The 17752-nt window shown below is 36.0% G+C and overlaps 1 protein-coding gene across 2 annotated transcripts in view; it reads right to left on the bottom strand.

Moving 5' to 3' along the window:
• Positions 1-473: 473 nt before the first annotated feature.
• The window catches only part of ANAPC10 (anaphase promoting complex subunit 10), a 36342-nt gene continuing 19063 nt past the window's right edge, over positions 474-17752 (bottom strand). The window contains exon 5 of one of the 2 annotated variants that reach the window (XM_083367792.1): positions 474-763. In XM_083367792.1, coding sequence (XP_083223918.1) covers positions 533-763 — 231 coding nt within the window. In that variant the 3' untranslated portion in view covers positions 474-532. The remainder of the gene's footprint in view (positions 764-17752) is intronic. The other variant, XR_014493064.1, reaches the window with a different exon arrangement.

Consider the following 17752-nt stretch of genomic DNA (forward strand, 5'->3'; position numbering starts at 1 on the left):
GTAAAAATTTGAACCACTAAGAGAGCATCTACCTCACCATCCAAAAATAATGCAAAAAAAAAGTTGCCTTTCCACATTTTCTGTGGAGCATGAACTAAGCTCATTTAACTGAAAGCTGATGCATTTAACCCCAGTTTGAAGCACTTATGCATGAAGTATACTTAACTTTGTATAAACTATGTCTAGTTTAACCTGAAAATATTTTATTTTAAATGTGCAGTAGTGTTTGCTGAGATTCACTCAATGCCAATTCAAAGATTAATAGTATATTGTTTCTCTGAACATTTGGAATCATATGTAAAGAGTTTTTATACATTTTGAGAAAACTCCACGTGATTACTGAATATGGTACATGTCAAATGAAATATCTGAAAATTTTATTCTCTTAGAAATTATAATAATGTAAGCAGCAGTAAACAGAAGCCAAATGATATGCTGTAACAGCACAAGAAGACAGTATAAACAAGTGGATTTAAAATCTTTATTTTGAAATTAAATTAAAAATTGGGGTAATTACAGTACAAAAATCTTTTTACCTGATTGATCGATACATCATGAAATCAATTGTTGTACATCTAGGAAATTTACCAATAGAACTTTCTTCAACTGGTGTATAAACCTTAATTTGTCGCATATGTGTATCTCTTCCATTCTGATGATTGGCTAAAACTGCAATCTGAATCATAAATGTGCGAATAGGTTTCTTATGGGTGTCTGTTAAAGGAACATGAATCCAACCACTTGGCTCCACTAATTCAAGTTGCTAGAAAGGAAAAGAGAAGTGTGTTAGGGGAAACAGAGAGAGAAAGAAATTAGTTAGAATTAGGTTCAAATTATTTCTTAGCATGGCAATAAAATTAATATCTAATCCTTCAGGAATTTGGCAGATACAGATACGTTATTTTTCAATATGCTACAGACACCTCCTTTAGTAAATATACTCCTGTACTCCCCTCCACATGGTTAATGAATTTACAAGTCACAAAAGGTGAACCTCTCCAATCCTTCATGTTGCATAACTCAAGTTGTTGCATTTTAATGACATGTTATTTTTGTGATACCAGGAGCATTAATACGCAAGGGTAAGGCAAAATTTTTCCCATGAAAATGGTCCTATTAGATGTTTGATGCCTTGTAAACAGATTTTGCAAGAAAGGCTAACAAACCCATATAACTGCATCCATAACTCAGAATTACATGTAGGATCTGTGACTAATTTTTCTAGGTATCAAAAATCAAGAATTATGCCTTCTGACTATTGTTTGTTCTGTGATATATTTGCAACAATATTATGTTGGTTTGCAAATAGTGCCTGTTAGCATGTTGCTTTTTCATAATTTAACCAAAATATTGAAAATTGTAGCTTTAGGTACAGTAGTACGTTTCATAAATCATATTTGGATTGTAAATACTGTTTTGCAACCATTTAAATTCATATAAGTGATACCAATTAGAATGTATAGCATATCCACAGGGATAGCCATGCTATAGCAAAGCATTAAAACTCAGATGTTAGCTGGAGAGAGGAAAGTGAGTCTTTTATTCAAATTATAAATCTAAAAATAAGATATTAATTAAAATCAGTAATAAAAAGATTAGTTTCTAAAAAAAGCATAATATTAAAAATAATAACATCCAGGTTTACTTAAAAGGTGTCATGTAATTCACTACAATGTGTATCTAGAAAGCTGGATACAGAATACATGAATCATTCCTTTTAATTTAAATTGATTTTTAAAAATTAGATATCATGGTATGATGATACTTTATTAAAATCAATAGAATAGTCACAAAATTGTATGGATCAGGTTTAAATTTATAATTAAATGAATGGAAGGTAAGTTTCCCATTGCCTCACAATCTCCACATCCACCTGCACTTCTTGAATGCTATCTATAATTGGTTAATGGATGGACTTTTAGTGGAATGGATTGGACAGGAGTCCAGAAGTCCAGCCAATTTTGAGTGATGTACTTCTCATCCAGCAGTCCCCAATCTGTAGCATCTGCTGGTGATGACCTATAAATCCCTAAATGGCTTGGGTCCGGATTATTTGAGGGAACACCTGCTGCCCGCATCAACTCCCCATCGTCTTTGTGCGCTCCCGCAGGGAGGGCCTTCTTAGGGTACCGCCGGTGAAGGACTGCCGGCGGGTGACTCCCAGAGAGAGGGCCTTCTCTGTGGGTGCGCCTGCCCTTTGGAACCAACTTCCTATGGAACTTAGGACTGCCCCCGACCTCCGTTCGTTCCGCCGGGACCTTAAAACTTGGCTCTTTGAGCTGTCTGGCCTAGAATGAGGGGGTTTTAATTGGGTTTTAAAGTTTTAATTTTTGGGCTTAAATTTAATTACTTGTTTTAAATTTATTTTAACTTTTGTATTGTATGTTTTAATTGCCCTGTAAACCGCCCTGAGTCCTACAGGAATAGGGCGGTATAGAAGTCAAAATAATAAATAAATAAATAAATATCTTCTTAAGCAAAATCCCCTGACCACCCAGAGATATTTTTGATGAATTATTAGAATCACTGCTAATGTAACTGGAGTTCCTCATTACAACCTGTGGCACCCAATCAGAAAATGCTGCTCACTTATCTATTTATTGCAGCAATTGTTCCTTGATATAGAAGTTTTACATTCAGGCTAGCTTTTACATTCTGAATTGTTTTAAGTCCCCTTATTTCAACTATTTATGGCAATTTATTACAAATTTCAGACTCAATTTCTCAATAGTGAAATAAAGTATTTTTCAGCCATTGCTCCCTAAATCACATTTTTTCCTTAGTTCACCATTCAAGTCATCTTTGTGCTCTTTGCTTCTGACTCTCCTTTTTTAGCTGTTGTTACATCCTCTCCAATCTACTTTTTGATTGGAAGCCACTAGAGTTAGCTGAAATATGGCTGGCTATTTAAATGTTGTGCTGTATTCTGTTAAATAAATAACTCTCATTTCACCTCTTCTTTGCAACACTGCTCTGTAGGGCAGAATTTATGCTGCAGAATACTATTCAGATTCTTACCAGAATTCTTAAAATTATGACTTTAATGGGTATGTTACTCTACAATACAACGAAGAGTCTTTTCTAATAGTAATATTATCATTGACTGACTGGTATCACCTATAATGGCAAAAATCAAACTTTTTCTCCAGTATTGGCTGTATCTTTGTTGACACATACGTATAGTTTGTGGGAAATGAATTCTTCTCCCGAATTTCACAACTTCTGATCCAGATCTCCCATATATCATAATATTAACTACTAAACCCAGTTTAAACATGCTGCTACATAATTTCAAAACTGGAACTGTCAACACATAAAGATGCAAATTTTGAGTGTCTGCCATTTCTTTGCTTAGGAAGGAAGAGAACAAGTTAATAGCAAATGATGTACTAATTCCAGCAAGAAAATGAAGCATATCCAAGAGAAACTTCAGAAATTCCAAGTGAGTCAAAAGGAAGAACACCACAGGAGAAACTTTATGAGAAACACAGAAGTTAGCTCAGTCAAAGGAGTTACTGTAAAAAGGCAAGCTCATTGGCCTAGAGAAGTAACGACCACCTAAGTAGGTGACTGTGTGGCCCTCAGTCACGTCCTGTAAATGGTCTAGATATGGCTAATTCAGAGCGTTAAATCAGAAAAGCTTCCTATTCGCTCAAGACACTAAAACAGACATTCCTGAATAGTCTACAAAATACACCCAGCCACAAATAAATGCCTAATGTGACTGTAACTTTAACAACAATTTTAAAGAAAACATTTAATACATGAAAGAACATTAAAATTAACAGTGTTATGGAAGGACATTGGTCAACACATTCCAATAAAGGAATGTTTTAAAGGAGATGGGGGAACCTGTGGTTCCCCATAAACTGGTAAACTATAAATTCTACCTCTCCTCAACATGATATAGGGCCAACAAGGCAGCTTAATAACTGTTTTAGAGAATGGGAAATTCTTTCAAACACAGAAGTAGGATAAAATGTTGTGAGTTGGCTAGAGTTGCCTTTTACAAGTTAGACAGCTGAGTACATTTTTAAACAAATAAATGGGATCGAGTATAGACACCTATGATTATGTATGTTGCTATGTACAAGCATAGCAGAAATGGTTGCATAATATATTTCCCATGTAGAAAAAGAATGTGATGTATCATATTGTGATATAAATCAAAATGTGAAAAGTATTAACGGTTAAAAATCCAATTTCCACAGAATAATTTCTAAATTAAGAAAATCACACTCCCCAAAGTGGTAACTAATATACACAAATACAATAATATATTTTAGCACTGTTAATTGAACCAAAGAAGAATTAAATCAACTATCAGCTAAGTTCTTGAGAAGTTTCGCCATGACGGGCCAGATGTGTCATGGCAAAACCATACCCACCCCATTGCCAGCAATGGAAAAAAGTCACGATACGTTGCTACACATCACGTGACATTGCGAGTTTGACACCCCTGCCATAGAGCTACTGTGTATGTGGTACCACTCTTTTGGATTTTAGCCATTATACTTTACTGATAACAGTGAGAGATACATATAATTCTTGTTTGGTTTAACTTCCATATATGATATCTATAATAGACTTTACAAGATAACAAATCAATAGTTAATTAATTAATCATTAACAAATAATAAATTTAATAAAGTTAGAAATTCCTGAAACGGATGTTTTAAAATCACATTTTTGTTCAAATATACATGGAAATAAATAGATATTGTAAACATATATGTGAACTTAATCTGGGACTATTTCTGTACTGTAATTCAGATATATGTTGCATATATCTTATCAAGGTACATTTAGGGGTTTCACAGTTATTACTGAAGTCTTTTCTTTGATGGTAGTGTATGATTAACTAGTCCAAATTAGGTGGACTTTGGAAAGTAAAATATAACCAAGTATTGCTGAACACAAAAAAATTAGAACAAGATTAACATTCACATAAAAGTACACATATACACAAATGACTGGCTAAATTTTAGACAATACCTCATACAATGATTTAATATATTTATTTTGCAGATGATACAGCCCTTTAAATGATTGTCATATTGGATTGTTTTAAGAATGACAACATGTCCGGTCTATTGGTTTTATGCTCTTTCAGCCAAGATCTGCAGACAAAGTGTTCTGTACAAGCAAAAGAATTTTGTAAACAATCATATTTGATAACTTGCAGCTTCTCCAGAGCATTATTCTTTAATTATTGGAATGAAACTAATGGACTGCACTCTGACCTAAAGTGGAACACAAGATAGGGTCACTATAATTTTAGATTAGGGCTAATTTTTTCATACAATTCCTCCCCCCACCCAAATTAAAGAGAGATGCCCATTTGCCTGAAATGGTATAGGGTTTCCTGCCTGAGCAGGGGGTTGGACTAGATGACCTCCAAGGTCCCTTCCAAATTATTATTATTATTATTATTATTATTATTATTATTATTATTATTATTATTATTATTATTATTATTAGTAGTAGTAGTAGTAGTAGTAGTATCTGTGGCTTACCTGAATATGAAAAAGAGCTTGATAAACAAAGCAAAGAAATATTGAAGTAGGATTCATGTCTTCATACAGAATATTCTTAAAGTGAATATAAAGATAAAACCAGAGACTTTTCTTTAAGGCCCAATGGACAAAGAAGTTGAAAAAAATTGGAACTTTGATGTTATATATGCTGACAGCCACAAACATGTTCTATGCAAAAAAATGGAAAGATACTTTAATTCCCACAATGGATGATTGGCTGCAAAAGCTGATGGAGTTAGAAGAGATGGCTAAATTGACTACTTTAATTAAAGAAAAGAATACAACTAATTTTGTATGTACTTGGAAATCACTTCTGGACTTTGGGCTTGAAGTAAACAAAAAATTTTGATTTTGAGTTTTGCTGATTAGATAGGTTTTTTGTTATAAAAATGGCTCATAATATTACTATGTAAAAGTAAAAAGATGAGATTGTATGTTATTACCTTATGCTAGTGTGCTAAAAAGAGTTGGAAGTCAATGCTTTTCTTTTTTATTTCCCCCTTTATCCTACACTTTTTCCTCTCCTATTTTCCCATTATTTTCATTTTCTTTTGTATTTTATATTTCAATAAACTAATACATTATTAAAAAGAGCTTGATAGATACAGTCATGACCGAAATTGTTGGCACCCCAGAAATTTTTCTAGAAAATCAAGTATTTCTCAGAGAAAAGTATTGCAGGAACACATGTTTTGCTATACACAGGTTTATTCCCTTTGTGTGTATTGGAACACAACAAAAAAGGGAAAATTGGACATAATGTCAAACAAAACTCCAAAAATGGGCCGGACAAAATTATTGGCACCCTTAATTTAATATTTGGTTGCACACCCTTTGGAAAAAATAACTGAAATCAGTCGCTTCCTATAACCATCAATAAGCTTCTTACACCTCTCACCCGGAATTTTGGACCACTCTTCCTTTGCAAACTGCTCCAGGTCTCTCTTATTGGAAGGGCACCTTTTCCCAACAGCAATTTTAAGATCTCTCCACAGGTGTTCAATGGGATTCAGATCTGGACTCATTGCTGGCCACTTCAGAACTCTCCAGCACTTTCTTGCCATCCATTTCTGGGTGCTTTTTGACGTATGTTTGGGGTCATTGTCCTGCTGGAAGACCCAAGATCTCGGACACAAACCCTGCTTTCTGACACTGGGCTCTACAGTGCGACCCAAAATCCTTTGGTAATCCTCAGATTTCATGATGCCTTGCACACATTCAAGGCACCCAGTGCCAGAGGCAGCAAAACAACCCCAAAACATCATTGAACCTCCACCACATTTCACTGTGTAGGTACTGTGTTCTTTTCTTTGTAGGCCTCATTTCATTTTCGGTAAACAGTAGAATGATGTGCTTTACCAAATAGCTCTATCTTGGTCTCATCTGTCCACAAGACGTTTTCCCAGAAGGATTTTGGCTTACTCAGGTACACTTTGGCAAACTGTAATCTTGCTTTTTTTATGTCTCTGTGTCAGCAGTGGGGTCCTCCTGGGTCTCCTGCCATAGCGTTTCATTTCATTTAAATGTCGACGGATAGTTTGCGCTGACACTGATGCTCCCTGAGCCTCCTTTGGAACTTGTTTGGGGCTGCTTATCCACCATCCGGACTATCCTGCGTTGCAACCATTCATCAATTTTTCTCTTCTGTCCACGACCAGGGAGATTCGCTACAGTGCCATGGGTTGCAAACTTCTTGATAATGTTGCGCACTGTGGACAAAGGCAAATCTAGATCTCTGGAGATGGATTTGTAACCTTGAGATTGTTGATATTTGTCCACAATTTTGGTTCTCAAGTCCTCAGACAGTTCTCTTCTCCTCTTTCTGTTGTCCATGCTTAGTGTGGCACACACAGACACACAATGCAAAGACTAAGTGAACTTCTCTCCTTTTTATCTGCTTTCAGGTGTGATTTTTATATTGCCCATACCTGTTACTTGCCCCAGGTGAGTTTAAAGGAGCATCACATGCTTGAAACAATCTTGTTTACCCACAATTTTGAAAGGGTGCCAATAATTTTGTCCGGCCCATTTTTGCAGTTTTGTTTGACATTATGTCCAATTTGCTTTTTTTCCTCCCTTTTTTGTTGTGTTCCAATACACACAAAGGGAATAAACCTGTGTATAGCAAAACATGTGTTCCTGCAATACTTTTCTCTGAGAAATACTTGATTTTCTGGAAAAATTTCTGGGGTGCCAACAGTTTCGACCATGACTGTATGCATTGGCCTAGAACAGTTTTTATCAACCCTAACAACTTTTTTTTTAATTCCATTTATATCCCGCCCTTCTCCGAAGACTCAGGGCGGCTTACAAGCTTAGCAGTAGCCTTCATTCTATGTATATGCCTGCTTATTAGGGCTTTCACACACACCCCAAGCGGCATTATTACAAAGTCAGCTTATTGCCCCCAACAATCTGGGTCCTCATTTTACCTACCTCGGAAGGATGGAAGGCTGAGTCAACCTTGAGCCTGGTGGGACTCGAACCTGCACTAATTGCAGGCAGCTGGTGTTACTTAAGGAGGCATTAGCCCACTGCTCCACCAAGGCTCTTAAAGTATGTGGACTTCAACTCCCAGAATTCCCCAGCAACACTGTTCTAGAACAGGCATGTCAAAGTGCCAATACATGGGCCGGATGTTTCAAGCTGAAACCACGCCCACCCCATTGCCAGCAATGGAGAAAAAGTTGCAATACGTCGCGCGACATCACAAGTTTGACATGCCTGTTCTAGAGTAACGAAACATAAATCTACAAACATTTCTCTTCAATTAATTTTGATTTTTCCTACTAGCATCAGAAAACATTCCAAACTGGCTGCTTTATTCTTCTCCCTTCCCACCCCCTTCTCTGCTATTTGGTTAACTGATAGTGCTACTCTGCACTAGATCTGTGTTATTTGTTTTGCAAAGATCACTTAAGAATATAAAATTTGTCCATTTGTCATTGGGACTATATAAGTGTAAGAACCCGGCATAAAACTGCAATCCCTTTTGAAATAATGTATTTCACAGCAAACTGCCAGGAATCCATTTTCCTCAAACCTTCACTTAGGCTTCAACCCCCATTTCCTGGTTTTCTTTGAGGATCCCCCAAACTACAGAAGAAATTTGGGGGTATGCATCAGACTGCAGTTGACATCAGGAGACTTCCCCCGCATGAGATTTTGGCACAGACGTTCTATTAGACTTAAATTAAACTTCAGGGAACAAATAATTAGTTATTTCCAAGTATTACATTGCATGTTATTTTTCAGTACTGTGGATTGAAAAGTCTCATGGAAAATAATTTTCTTATATTTCCAGTTTTTGCATATTCAGTTTGTCCTATTTTTTATCATTGTACAATTAAACAGAAGTAGATTCAAATTTCAGCAGATGAGAAGAACATTTTACTTCCTTATACAGGTATTTCCAGGGGTGGCATTCAAATATCTGAACAACCGGTTCTCTGTGTGGATGCCACTTCCGGAAGTCCATTCTGGGCTTGGGCAACAAAAAATTAGCTACCGGTTCTGCCGAAGTGGTGTGGACTGGCTGAATCCCATCACTGGGTAGTCCTCAACTTATGACATTCATTTACTGACTGTTCGAAGTTACAACATCACTGAAAAAAGTGACATAACCATTTTTCACACTTATGACCACTGCAGTATCCTCATGGTTGAGTGACTAAGATTTGGATGCTTGGCAACCGGTTTATATTTATGACGGTTGCAGTGTCCCCAGATCATGTGAACACCTTTTGCAATTTTCTGACAAGCAAAGTCAATGGGAAAGCCTGATTCACTTAACAACCAAGTTAACTTAGCAACTGCAATTATTCACTTAACAACTGTGGCAAGAAAAGTTGTCAAGTGGGGCAAAACCCACCTAACAAATGTCTCACCTAGCAACATAAATTTTTGGCTCAATTATGGTTGTAAGTTGAGGACCACTTGTACTAATATAACAGCATCCTACTTCATTTATAGTTTTTGTAAAATACAAGCTTCCAATTACATATTAATAAATAAAAAAACATAAGCAAAACAAAATATGACCCTGAAGTAAAAGATGAAATGCTATAATCAAATAAATCTTTGGAGATAGCATGCTATTTTTATTAACCTAAATGTTAGATTAAGGGGAAATCAGAAAGGGTGGTTCTATCCACTACATATTCTTCCATCTTATTCCATTGCACCTTGCCATTTTCTGTACAACTCAACACACATTTAAAAATGTTTATTTATAAAGACTAAGCATATCAATTGTATAGATGAGAAGGACAGCTCTAACCAGAAAAACCATATGCAAATGTTAAGTTCAATTAATATTTCATCGTTCAGTGCCTAAAAAATCAGCTGTAGGTAGTTTGCAGTAATATGCAGTGATACAAATACCTCAGCTGAAGGGTCACTGATGATCTACAAAATAGTAACAGAGTTTTTGTGTGGCAAAGCTGGTATTTTAAATTGAGGAGGGGGATAGGAAACTCAGGATTTTTTTTCTGTTTAGAGGGTGTTTTTACAATTGAATTTCAACTTTACACAATCTGCCTTGTTTTAAGAAAAAGAAAAAAGGTTACAAATTTTTAAAGGTTCTGTTAAAGACGGGGCTGCTGATGGCAGCCTCAGTGAAATGCTCTCTAGTTGATTTATCAATTGTTGTCTGTAACTTGTAATTAATGATTGTAACTATAATTTATGATCTATGATTATTACTTGCTGTTTTAATGTACACTGTAAGCTTATGCACCAGAGACAAATTACTTGTGTGTCCAATCACATTTGGCCAATAAAAAAATTTTTATTCCATACCATTGCATTCCATTCTAAATTAACTTGAAATTCTTATTTCATAAATGTAGCAGTCAAAGAGAATATTATCTCTCACCTTTATATCTGCTAAATTTTACACATAATAGGGTAAAACAAGCATTTTATATAGAACACTGTGGATTCACATGAAAAGATTCTCTCTAGCAATTCCTTTTGGTTTCGTTTTAGAATCAGGATCTTGAGCAATCTAAGGCAGTAGTAGTATTTCATCATTATCTCAGCAATAAATACAGCAACTGTATCAGAGAAACCATGTTTTTAAAACCTGAAGAGGATATCCTATATTCAAAGTATCACAATAAATTGTAATTGCTTGAATGTTTTCTATTCTTGACCCACCTACAAGTTATTCCATTATGATTATTCTGACCTGTAAATTATAACCACCAACAAATTTTTGCTTTAAGCAGGTCATTTAACAATAAGGAGATGCCGAAGATTGGAAAACACCATCTAACTAAGTGAAACCTAAGGAAAATGACATATTTTGTAAATAAAAAAGGCATTAATGGTAGCATTTTAAAATTACTTTTTCCTACATCATGTTAGGAATTGATGAACATTTTTATCTAAATACATATGTAACTGATCTAAACAATTACATTTAGATCATATTGTCAGACAGCTCTTTTTAAGGCCAGTGTCAAAAGTGCTTGATAAAATCTTTTTTTTAAAAAACAGAAGCTAAGGTATAGTTCATCTAAAATGAAAATCAAGTTTAACAGCTTCAATAGTTTATATACCAGTATTAAATTATCTTTCCCCCAACTACCACACACATATATACACGAGCATTTTTTTAATTTTAAGACAAAAACAGATTAGTAGAGCATTGTTGTTTTTTTCTGAGAAAGCGGAGGGGGGGGGGTTGAATATTTATTCAATCCTGTCACCTCCATTGGGCTTTTTTTAACCTTTTTTCATGTGGTAATGACCAGCAAATTTAACAATATTCATTACAAACTTCAAAATGTAAAAGCCAAAAAGACTCAAGCATTTTTTCCAATATTCCAAAGAGAACTTTTAAGGGGAAAAATGGTGTGTGAACAGCAGACACTGATGTTCACACAAGCATGCTGTATACAGCTCAGCAGGCGGTATTTCTGTTTTTATTGGATTAAGCCCTGGCACAATGGAGCTTCAATGTCATAACTACTTATTTCACTGGATTGCCAGCCTTGAAAACAACAGGTAAAAAGAAAATAAAGCCAAGCACATAAAGAGAGAAAGCTGCATCCTACCTATTTTTTCTTTTCAGAGAGTCACAAGCTAGAACGTTCTTAACTCTTCATTTCAAACTATATAATTTATAACCATGACACGAATAAGGAAGAAGCACAAAGCAGAAAATACAGAAACATAACGTTCCCGAGGTTCAGTTTACAAGGACCTCACACAAAGTTTTTTTTTTGCTTGCTAGTCTGCTAGGAACAGCATTATTTGCTAAAAATGCAAAAGCTGCCAAAAGCTATGGCCCATCTAAAGCAAACATATTTAAGATGGAAACGGAGAGCCAGTGCTGAAGGAAGCCAGAGGATAGTGTAATAAAATTTATCTTAACCCTGTAGAATAGGTTGCTCTTAAATAACTGTAAGCTGTGCTCAAATATCAACGGTCTGAGTTATGCAAAATGCATTTTGTTAATAAGGAAAGTAATTAGAAAGTTTGAACGTGATTAAGCTATTTCCCCTCCCCCATCTGTCAAGTTATTGGGAATTCAACACTAGTCTTGGTTCACATGATAGAACAATGGGAAAATTTTCCGAATGGTTGAATGCTAACCCTGACAAGTGTGGAGAGCCAACTACAATACATTATATGGTAGCATAACCTGCCACCCACGAAGCTGAGAGAACAGCTTTCAAACACATGCACTGAGCTGTAAAACCACAAAATCCCTTATTACATATTGTCTCTCTTACTTTAGGTGAAACAGACCATCATTTCCCCCTAATTACAAATCTAATGCATTGACTTTTTTTTTGCTAGCTTTCCAATCAACTAAATAATCGTTTTAAATATCAGGTGCAATGCAAATCATTGCTTTTCAAAGACAAAAACAATCGTCACCTTTCTGTGGCTTATAATGAATCTAAACATGTCATATTTGGGGTTCTCGGAACTTATTTTTTTACAGCAATTTTTAATTTATTTTAAAAAATAGATGCCTCCCCCTATTCTTTTCCAACCCAACCCACTTTCTTTCTATGTGATATTTCTTGAGATTTAAATAGACCGTGAATTGGAGTAACTTTATCTAATTCTGCTCTGTTGGAAAAAGGAGTATCTAATGCTATTTTTTTCATAGCTGTGAAGGATATGTAACTGCCATTATAAAAATGTTTAAAGGTAAATGATATTGATACGCCAATAGTTTACTAATATTATATAGAAAAGCTAAATTTTTACACAATGGATGCTTTCTTCCACTGCATACTGACAGCTTCACAAAAACAAAATTTAGGATACTCAGATGTACTGCTCTAGATGTTGGCTTGTTAGTGCAAAAATCAGGCATGGTTACAGAATGACAAACACACTCCACCCTCATTACAACAAAGTGCAATCACCAGCCAAACCCCCATTACAACAGAGTGTAATAACCAGCCAAACTTTGTTTTCGTCAAAAAATGTAGTACAAAAGTTAAGAGGGAAAAAACAGAAGGCAAACTGAAATAGGAGTATATTAGTCAACTTCTTAAAAATAGGTTCCAAGACAAAAGAAAATTTCTTAGTAAATGTTTTCACTAAATGTTTTACTAAAGCATTCATGTTTATGAAAAGAGCAAAAGCCCATTCAAACATTTAGTATGTGAATATTCGGTACATGATCTCCTAACCTCTGACTCATACATTCCAAGTTCTTAGAGGATGTTCCAGTTTCTTATGGAACTTTTTAACTTGTAATTTTGTTGGCAGAGAAAACTTGTTTGGTATGTGTGTTATATAGTGACAGGGTCAATGAGTCTAGTGACCTACTGATCATTCTGCCCAATAGCTCAGCAGATTGTTTGATTGAATCTATTGAAAGAAACTACAAGCTATCCACTAAGACGTAATTAATAACTCTAAATGCAAATTACAGCAATACACTATTCTGGGCATCACTCTTTACGGGCATTGCTTATAGATCAGAGGTCCCCAACCTTTTGGGCACTAGGGACCGGTTCCGTGGAGAAAGGTTTTTCCATGGACCAGAGGGTGCATGGTTTTGTGTGCTGCCTGCATCCCACAGATGGGGCTTTGCTTGTTTGTGCAGACTGGATGCTTGCATGCCACGGCCCGGTACCGGTCCACGGACCGGGGGTTGGGAACCCGTGTTATACATCATCAACACAATCTTTCTGGAACCTCTTATGCAAATCCAAAATCCTTTTGAAAAAATGTTACATTCTTTCTAGTCTTTCTAACTGAAGACTTATAGTACTGGGATATGGTACCTTTCAAAACCTGCCATCCTAAGAAGAGCTTCTCATAGATACTGAAATGCTTGTATCATATTATAAACTAAGCAAAATTTATGTATGTTTTTGTTCTGATATGAAAACAGGCAACTATTGAAATGTTACAGGATAAAAGATAAATATATCTGGATATTCCTCCCACCTCCCATGGAGAAAAATAATTGAAAATCTAAGAGTAAATATATTTTGCAAAGAATTGAAATTATTCAGAATGTGTCATAAATTCATTTAACATGAATACATATTGAATGAGAAAGAAGGCTTTTATTCCCAATGTCGAAAACAGGAAAAATTAAATTGTTTTTTATTATTATGGACTCTCCAAATAGACTACATGGTTGTATCAAGTATGCCATAATTAACAATCTGAACTAGCTGTAAATTTGAAAAATATGTCAATATATCAATAGCTAATTAACTCAATTACAACAACATGAAGAATAAAGCAAGGTTATATCCTTCTTTTTAAAATTTTACATAATGAATGGTCGTTGACATGATTATTCTGTCACTGTGTTAGGGATTTGAAGAGCCTTTAGATTCTTTGCATAATATTGTGGAAAAGAAAAATTAATATATAACCAAAAAACCCCAAAATTCTGACCTTTAAGAAAAGACTATTCATAACTGGTATATTAAATGCAATAATACTGAGCAAGTTTAAATGCCTTAGGTATTTTAGGTATTATCTTTTATTTCTCTAGATGCAGATACCACGGACTTGGCCCATCCCACCCCCAGTTTGATTTTAGATTTGCACATTGCCCCAAAACTAGGGCTTATTTTTGGGATAGGGCTTATATTAGGTCCACCCCCAAAAATCAAGCTAGGGCTTATTTTAAGGGGGTCTTACTTTCAGGGAAACACAGTAGTAGTTTTAGTCAGAAATTAATGATACAATCTAGATCCTGGTTTTTGTCCCTGTAATTCTTCATTCTAGTCTTAAAGCTGCATTAGATACATATCTGGGGTTAAGTATTTTTTCCCCTTTCTAGTATTTTCCTTTAAGTGCAGGGTCCAATTTTTTTCAGATAATCTGAGTATTGATCCATTAATTGCAACAGGAATTGAATGATCAGCTGCCTGATCTTGACATCATGGACAGAGAATTACTGATCCAAAATTATCCTGTTGGCTTTCATGCCTAAGGTGGAAGTAAAGGATTCAGTCTCCTGATTTCTTGCTTGGTGCCTTAGACACTAGACCAAACTGACTCAATCTGGGGTCTTCCACAATGGATATCAAATACCTGGACTCTACCCTTTGGCTTCAGTTAGGTTACATAATGCCCCAGTTGAATCCCCTATAATAATTGTGCCATATTGTTTTCCTCAAATAATTTTAGGGCAGCCAGAATGTAGACTAAAGGAAAATATGGCTGAGGCACTTACCTGGCAACCTGTGCCTTTCCAGAAGGCCTCTGCAGCTGAGAACCGAGCTATGGATTCAATCAGTAGCTTGGTTCTCAGCTGCACAGGTCTTTCCAGAAGGCCTCTGACTGCGAAATGCAGGCTGGAGCTCTATTTTCTGTTGTAGAATGAAGCTGTTCCTTCAGTCACACAAGAAGTGGGCCGGCTGGGCGGGGCTGTTGCTGCCGCAACAGCGAGATGAGTGGAAAAAACACCCCTCAAAAATAAGACCGGGTGCCTCTTTTGGAGGCAAAAAAAAGACCAGGTCTTATTTTTAGGTAAACACAGTATTTAATCCAATAGTCCTGACATTCCTGATTAACGGGGATATCAGCCAATCTATCTGGAAGATATCCACTTCAGAAAAACTGACAGCATATGGCCTCTCTAATTAGGCAATACAAAGGATGGGATATGACCAAACAAAAGTTCACTGGAGAGAATGCCTGATACTGGATTGCAACATGATTTCAATTTCAGTCCCCAAGGCTACATAATTCCTGAAGACCAACTTTTACCACAAGGTAGACAATTATCACTAATCCTTAACAAACTACAGATATTATAGAGCATTTGCTTTGATGGTAAATATCAAAAAATTCTCATCTATGTACAACTTTGCCTCTGTGACTCCCACACCATGCAGGATGTTGACATGTCCTGTTGCACCGTAATATCTATTAGAATTTATTAATTCAGCAATTCCCAGGCAGAAATGACCACTGGTACATCTCTTTATCTTCCAGCAATATCACCACCGCCCGTAACACAGCCAAACTGTGCCTTGCTTCTACAAGAAGCAACAAATAGTGTCCAATTAAAAAAAAACCTATGTTCCTTTGATATCTTTAAAATCTTCCCCTCTCCATTTCTTTTTCTCATAACTTTTAACTTTTTTAATTGCCATTTTTATGATGTATATAGAATTTTATGTATATATGTGTACACATACGGTCAAAATCCACAATAATTTTTACCATTCAGCTTGAACTGGCTCATATGTTAAACTCTGATACAGTTGAAGAGTTTTTCTAGTAGTCATCTAGAATACTGGATACTGGATAAAAAAAACAGTAACAGTTTCCTTAAAATAAATTCAAATCCCAATGAATCAATGCTCACATTGATGTAATTAACATACAATAGGGAAGTGTTTTTTTTTTTAAGAAAAGATCTCTGCAAGTCCTTAATCTAAGGTGTTTTTTTTCCCCCTCAGAGACTTCAAGTCAATCTAGATTTCTGGCAACCTCACGTATAGGTCCTCTAGTTTTCTTGGCAAAAGTGTTTAAGTGGTCTGTCATTACCTTCTTCTGAGACGTTTTTAGCTACTCAATCTAGGGCTGAAGGTGATTGGCCTGAAGTCATTCAGCTGACGTTCACGCCTACAAGATTAGAATTCTGGGTCTCCCCACTCCCAGTCCAATGTCTTGACCATTACAAACACAACACAAATAAATAAAATCTGTAAGAAGACCCACTAAATGTAGAGTTAAGGTGTGTAAAATGAATATACCCACTCTTTGTTTAGTGACACAGTCACTAAGCAGACAGTGTGTTCCTCAAATCAGAAGTGAAATGGTTGCTAAACAAAATGGTTGCTCACATATGACTGTGAAATAGAAAGTGTGAATGAATGCACGGGAAGATCATTAAATTCTTTCATACAGTATCCTGTGCTTGACTCATTTTTTTTCTCTCCCTCCCGCCAGAAGGTGGAACCATTGCTTATCTTTTCCTGAGCTGCTTTTCTCCTCAGTGGAGCACTTCCCTGAAAAGCACTAATACAAGTTAAGTTGATTAGTACCCTCAGACCAGCTTGCCCCCTGCCTGAAACTGACCAGGCACTAATCAGTTTCACAATGAAGGCTTTTGTTGTAAGGTGTATGAAGTTTGGTTTAAATGCAGGAATTTTATATTACTGTTATATTTGCAAATGGTTGCTAGCCAAGGTAATTGCTAAAAAGAAGTGGCTATATAACATTGGCCTGCTATCCTACACATCTTCCAGGCTATTCTACATCTCTTCCATGGTTGTATATAAAAGGGAGCGAGAGTTTTTCGCTTGGTTTAATCCTAAAAGCAGGTGCATAATTTCACTATAAATTACCAGTTTCATATGTTGAAGAGCTTTGTGTATGGGTTTCAGGCACATTGGGTAAATGGGTTTGCTTAACAACTGTAGTGTTCACCCAAGAACAATGGTATTCATTTAATGACTGCTGCAAAAATAGGTGTGGTAATTGTGGTGACCCACTTAATGATGGCACAACTTTATCAATTACAGTGATAAATGGGGGACTGTGATGCTTCTGCCCACTGGTACTTTCTGAGCAATGTGATTAGGATACAGTCATTTTCCCAACCCTCAGATTCCCCTTTAAGAGCCTTGGTGGAGCAGTGGGCTAATGCCTCCTTAAGTAACACCAGCTGCCTGCAATTAGTGCAGGTTCGCATCCCACCAGGCTCAAGGTTGACTCAGCCTTTCATCCTTCCGAGGTAGGTAAAATGAGGACCCAGATTG

Source organism: Vipera ursinii, assembly GCF_947247035.1.
Source record: "Vipera ursinii genome assembly, chromosome: 7".
Classification (NCBI taxonomy): Eukaryota; Metazoa; Chordata; class Lepidosauria; order Squamata; family Viperidae; genus Vipera; species Vipera ursinii.